The sequence below is a fragment of the Vanacampus margaritifer genome, chromosome 5 (assembly GCF_051991255.1).
Source record: "Vanacampus margaritifer isolate UIUO_Vmar chromosome 5, RoL_Vmar_1.0, whole genome shotgun sequence".
Classification (NCBI taxonomy): domain Eukaryota; kingdom Metazoa; phylum Chordata; class Actinopteri; order Syngnathiformes; family Syngnathidae; genus Vanacampus; species Vanacampus margaritifer.
Genome location: NC_135436.1, coordinates 27,409,268 through 27,415,792, shown reverse-complemented (window position 1 = coordinate 27,415,792; position 6,525 = coordinate 27,409,268). Strand labels below are relative to the sequence as shown.

Sequence of the window (6,525 nt, the reverse complement as noted above, 5' to 3'; positions counted from 1 at the left end):
GTGGTCCGGCTGTGATTGAAGCCGTTTAAGGTGGCGTGCACGAGAACCAGCCGGTGGGTGGCGGGGGCGACGACGTCATGTGGAACAAGTGACGTAGTATGTATCGTCTCGTGTAACGAGAAGACAAAAAGCTAAATTGAGGTTATTCCAGTGTGTTGCCTGAAGATGGCGCCAAACACACGTTTTTTTTTTTTGCCCCAAATTTAAGCTTTCAATAAACATGCACTAAAATGTCAAAGTAATGACCAGGACATGTAGACACGTTTATATAATTTATCAGCAAAAAAAAAAAAAAAGTTGATCTAGTGTTGAGTTATCCTTTAAAAAATAAACATGACAAATTAGACTTATTTGCTTAAATCAAAATGGAGGCTAACTAATTTTACCTATCAACTGTTGATCTTAAATGTAAATTATTTCAAATTAAATAAATAAATAACTATGTATTTTTTTTTTACTATTTTACCTATTCCTGATGTATATATTTTACAATTTAATGGGCTCTTTGCACAAATCCACTACTTCATTTCCTGTCTTTCATGATTGGACAAACTGATTAAACCAGGTGTGTCTGGCCATTGTCGCCGTGGTTACTGAGGTCAGGCACACCTGTATTAATCAGTTTGTCCAATCATGAAAGACAGGAAATGAAGGAGTGGTGCTGAGTTCAGGAAAGTAGTGGATTTGTGCAAAGAGCCCATTCGAACAAATAAATTGACAAATTAACAAAAACGTAAGGTTGAAATCAAATACATTAAAGAATAATAATAAAAAGGGAAACAAATGACCTATAAGCCACCAATTTCACATGCAAAACTTTCAAAAATGGAAATGGACAAGTTTATTCAAAACTAAGCTTAAAAATAAAACTCAATAAATCATTGCATTAATTTGCTATAATAAATAAATAAATAAACACCAAATACTGTTAACATAATCCAAATCAAGGGCGCGCGTTCATTTTGGCGGGCCGGGTCCCGTCCATCCATCCATCCATCGTCCCGGCTCCTCCCCCGCTCTACTGTGACGTCACAGCTCCCGAGCTTCCCCTTTGGATCGTTGCGCGGGAGGGAGGGAGGGGGAGACACTCGCTCTCTGGCTCGCTCACCGGGCCAGTCAGTCAGTCAGTCAGTCAGGCAGTCAGTCAGTCAGTCAGTCAGTCAGGCAGGCAGGCAGTCAGTCAGTCGGAGTTTGGGGGAAGCAGCGTGAGCACAACACGGCCGCTTCTTGCGTGGAGCTCCGCGGCGTCAAGCGGGATTCGAGAGGCTGAACTTCCACTGCGGATCTTTCCCCGCCGTTCTCCCTCCTGCCACCTCGGGGAACTTGAGGCACTTAACCGGCAAGCGGACGCGGGACGCCGAAGTGTTGGGAAACTTCCCCCCCCCCACCCACCCACAACGCTCCTGGGCCGGCCATCGATCCAAGAGACTCGGATGGAACCGCAGCGGCGCGCTTGAGGCTCAACTCGCATCAACCGTGGAAGTCAAGCGGGGAACCATCCCGGCCAGTTGATGCTTAGTCGCCGCTTGATCCTCTAGTTGGTTGTTTGCTTGGCTTTGGAGGTAGCAGTCCAGTCCAGTTCAGTCCAGGGGACCCCCCGCTCTCTTTCGCTCCGCCACTCTCTTTCTCTGTGTGTGTTTTTTTTTGGCCCCTCAAGTGGGATTTGCGCAAGTTGCATGCACGCTCTTTGTGCGCGGTTCTAACACAGAAGACCCCCGGGAGAGCTGAGGTGCCATGGCGCAGCTGTGTGCGGGGATTTGCGTGCTCCTCATGGCGCTGCACGTCCAAGGTAAGCCCCCTTACAAAAAAAAAAAAGAGATATTTTATTCCCATGTTTGCTTTGTTTTACTTTTGCTGCCACGCACTTTTTACTCATTGCATGCATAAATACATTTGCAATTCTGAGTGTGTTTGCTGCAGAGTACTTATTTAGCTTTGGAGAAAAAAAAAAAGGGTGCAGTGACGCAGGTGGCCGGCAGATGGCGTTGTGAGCGAGGCACCGCAAAGTTTGGCTAATTTAGGTTTGAGTGAGGAGGGGGGGTGGGGGTTTGGAATAAAAGCATCCTCTGCTCTCCAGTTGTAATGGGATGAATATCCTTAATGTAATGACCCCTTCCCTTCATCCTCTCTTGTCCAAATCCTTTATTCCGCTTTGTGGATTCGACCCTGTTAGAGTGGGAGTGTTGCGTCTCGGAATATATCACAGCCACGATGCATGTGTGCGTTCACATGAAAGCCAGTCAAAGGCTATTCAAACTCAATAACTGTCAGTGGCCGAGCAAATGGCCACAAAGAATCCACAAATGTGCCATATTTCCATTTGTGTCCCGTTCCAAGGTGAAAAACGAGAAAGATGTCGACCTTGTTCGCTGGTGTCTTTCAACAGCAACGGGATACTTTGATCACAAAGAGCTCCGTGTGATTTACAGCGAGATGATCCCTTTGCTTGTGGAGAAGATCAGGATTAGTGCCGTTCCCGTGTGTGTGTGTGTGTGTGTGTGTAGTGTAGTGTTTGAAGCTGTTCAATCAAGGGTGTGTGTGGAAAATTGTACTTGAGGCGTCACGGGGAAAAAAAGAAATCGAGAACCAAATGAGATACTCCTAAGGGTGCTTTTAAACGCGACGCCATTTCCGATGTTTTTCCACAGTTCGGATCGGCGTATGTGCGGAAAAATCGGATTTCAACGGCCGAGCTGCCGTTGTGAATCGGTTGAGGCAAAAAAAATTGATTCCGTTTGAACTGGTTTGGAAGTAAAGAAGTGGAATAAAATGGCCTCACATTCACTGACTGCGCTCTCGTTAAGCAGCATTATTATTATTATTATTTCAATTTCGCCCATAGGTGATCAAGGAAGTGTGGTCAATGTCCTGGACAAGGTCACGTGGCTGCACAAGTAGAAAGAAAGAAGATCAAACCAAATGATGCGGAATGATTTATGGACTCGCGTTGGATTTGAAAACTGCATTTGACTACATTGCAATGTCGATTTGAATTCGATTCGTCAGGGTCCGACATTAACGGCGGCCCTCTGTCAGGCCACCCACAAATTTCATAAATAAATACAAGGATATCAACTCATTCTTACTTTTTACAAAAATGTTTAATTTTTTACAAATATGTATTTTTATCATAATATAGAATATAGTTTATTACACTGCCCCAAAAATGTATATACAGCAGTAATATTTTTGAAAGGCCTAAATATGACAATATTGCAAAATATCAAATACTTATTGAAATGGTCATACTTGTACATGGGGACAGTGCCACTTCTAATAGGCCACACTCCAAAAACAGTTGGGTCAAAAATAACCCAATTTGAGTGAAAAATCCGACGTGATCCAGTATTTTGGTCAATTTGACCCAACTTTCAGAGCAAACCCAAGATTGGTGTTATTTTGTACACTATTGAAAGTGCTGGATCAAAAACAACCCCATTTTTTTAAATCAAAAATTTGACCGATCATCTACTTGGGTCAATTTGACCCAACTTTGGTCTGTTTTGTACATAACAACCCAGAAGCTTGGGTCATTTTGACTTAACCTCCTGGGTTGTTTTGTATGGAACAATGACCCATCATTTTGGGTTGTTTTATGCACCCTTAAAAGTGTTGGGTCAAAAATAACCCAATTTTGGTCAAAAATTAGTCTGACTACTTGGGTTAATATGACCCAACATTCTGGGTTAACAACCCAAAGTTTGGTCTTTTTGGAATTTGACCCAAAATTGGTCAAACCCACCACTTGGGTCAATATGACCCAGCTTTCTGGGTTAACAACCCAAAGTTAGGTCAACCCAATTTTGGCCCAAAATTGGAATTTGACCCATGTGGTAGATTCCAATTCTGGCCCAAAATTGGAATTTGACCCATGTGGTAGATTATTATCCAGCATTATTATTTTTGACCCAGCACTTTTAAGGGTGTATAAAACCCTCTAATTTGTGTCATTTTGTACAAAACAACCCCCAAAATTGGATTGTTCTGTACAAAACAACCCAGAATTTTGGATCAAATTGACCTAAGTCGTGGATTGGTCCATTTTTGCCCCAAATTGGGTTGGGTTTTTTTCCCACCTGTTTTTGCACTGTGCCACTCAAAAAAGGCTTACAGAGTTACACAGTTAATTGTTTGGCGCTAGTTTTTGACCAAACTAAATGATAAGGGATCTTTAATCTAATGTTAGTTTACTTAGAATGTTGTCATTCCACAATTTTTTATTTTTTTTTATTGAACAGGGAGTGAGTGTCTTTTAATGGAAAGAAGCTGCTGCCTGTATTCTCCTCTGTCAGACACGCAGCAACAAGAATTTGCTCTCTGTGGCCCCCGGGGGTTAAAGGGCGTGGCTGTAAATGCCCGCCCTCCTTTTAAAGTCCTAATTGATATACAGCCTGTTCCCGTCTCCGTCGTCATTGTGGAAGCACAAACAAGTGGGAGTGTCCCAGGCAAAACGCTTGCCGCGGGATGCCCCGCGTTGCTAGAGGGAACGCTGCCCAATAAAACCGCACGCCAGATTCCAAAACGGCGAACCCTCGCCAAAGAGATGATCGGCGCGCGCGGGTAATACGAGCTCCTGCTGTCTTTGGCCGGCCGCAATTCCAGACTTTCGATTTAATTTGAATCCTCCACCAGGTGGTGGTCGGTGGAGGTACGGTTCTGATGTCTCTGTTATTTAGTGGCGAGCGGTGAGTTATTAACGAAGACGTAAGGCCGAGTATGAATCACATCCCGGCCGTCCTTGGCGTGAGTCGCCGCTTTGGGCGCCAGCATCCACGCGAGGATATGTCGTTTGCTGTTGTTGCGATTGACAGCTCGATTGTTTGGGTGGTCGTGCGCCGATTTCTGAAAGCTTGCGGCATCTGAGGTCAGTGCGGTCGGGAGGGTCGGAGGCCATCGGGGGGGGGGGGGGGGGGGGCACTGGAAGGCCTCGCGCTGGACGTTTGATGGTGACTCAGGCAGGAAAGTGCTGGTAAATGCACAGATGTCTTTAATTAGCGTGCTGACTTTGCACATTTTTACCTCAGCCAAGGCCATTTGTTGGTTTGATTGTCATCCAAATTACTTACACACAATGTTGAGCAAGCAATCACTCATTTGGTTCAATTTCGCAACGTATTGCGTAATTCCCCACAGGGTCATTCATAAGCATTGTTGGGCCTTGGTGGAGGTATCGCTCCGTTTTGTTTTTTCATATGGTTGTTGGGTTTTGGTGGAGGTGATCAGGATGAACTGCTAATGTTTCCGCACCGCCGTGCTCGGTCTCAGGTGACACACTCTAAAAACAGTTGGGTCAAAAATAACCCAACTATGGGTCAAAAATGGACCGATCCTCTACTTGGAACCATTTAATCCAAAATTCTGGGTTGTTTTGTACAGACAAATCTAATTTTGGGGGTTGTTTTGTACAAAATGACACACATTTGAGGGTTTTATACACCCTTAAAAGTGCTGGGTCAAAAATAATAATCTACCACATGGGTCAAATTCCAATTTTTGGCCAAAATTGGGTTGACCTAACTTTGGCTTGTTAACCCAAAAAGTTGGGTCATATTGACCCAAATGGTGGGTTTGACCAATTTTGGGTCAAATTCCAATTTTTGGCCAAAATTGGGTTGAGCAAACTTTGGGTTGTTAACCCAGAAAGTCATTACAACCCAGAAAGTTGGGTTAAATTGACCCATAATGTGAATCCGTCCATTTTTGATCCATAATTGGGTTACTTTTGACCCAACTGTTTTTAGAGTGTGGTTTTATTCTTAGCTTGTATTAAGTTCTGTACAAATCAAGTTTGATTTATTTGATTGAAGGTGTTTGCAAAACCCAATTTCAACCAATAAAGACAACGCATGAATGAAATATTGTGTAATATTTTCCTTCATTTCTCATTGAAAAGGCATCACAATTGTTGGACCTGGGTGGAGTTATGCCCTGTTTTTTTTTTATGAGCGAAATAACCAATAACATTTAAATTTAGCATTTTTCTGGTGGCGCTCTGTGAATTTCGTGGCATTCTGTAATATTTTCAGTTTTTTCCCCCAGAGATGAATGCTTTCATATTTTGGTACGTGAAGATGTAACCCTCCACGCTCCGGCTTTAGTTTAGCTTACGAGGATGAGCCAAAAAAACTGCCTGCAGAATTTCGCTCTTGAAGTTAAAAGCTGAGTGAGCAGTTATGAGATTTTGCTAAATTTTTCTCAATTTCCCAGGGAATGATGCATCCCAAATGTCGAGCCGTGGTCGAGGTAAGCCCCGGTTTGTTTGTTTTCTGCTTCAAATTAACCCCAAAATAACAAAGCTTCACCGTTGCTATGATGGGAATTTCTTCAATTTGGTGGAATTTTTTTCCACCATTTCCCAGTGAATGGTGCATGAGGACTGTTAGGCCTTGGCGGTGGTATAACTCTGCACTTGAGGGTTATGCGATCCAGGGCTCTTTTTTTTCCCCACTTTTCTTAACATTTAAAAAAAAAAAGAACTCTTTCTTTTCCTTTCTTTCTTTAGTAAAGGCATGTACCTGTTTGCTC

General features: G+C 43.3%; 1 protein-coding gene across 5 annotated transcripts in view; it reads left to right on the top strand.

Moving 5' to 3' along the window:
• The first annotated feature begins 1,092 nt into the window (after positions 1 to 1,092).
• Positions 1,093 to 6,525, top strand: part of nectin1b (nectin cell adhesion molecule 1b) — a 212,093-nt gene continuing 206,660 nt past the window's right edge. For 4 of the 5 annotated variants that reach the window (XM_077566638.1, XM_077566636.1, XM_077566639.1 and 1 more), the window contains exons 1-2: positions 1,093 to 1,789; positions 6,208 to 6,243. In XM_077566638.1, coding sequence (XP_077422764.1) covers positions 1,735 to 1,789; positions 6,208 to 6,243 — 91 coding nt within the window. In that variant the 5' untranslated portion in view covers positions 1,093 to 1,734. The remainder of the gene's footprint in view (positions 1,790 to 6,207; positions 6,244 to 6,525) is intronic. The other variant, XM_077566637.1, reaches the window with a different exon arrangement.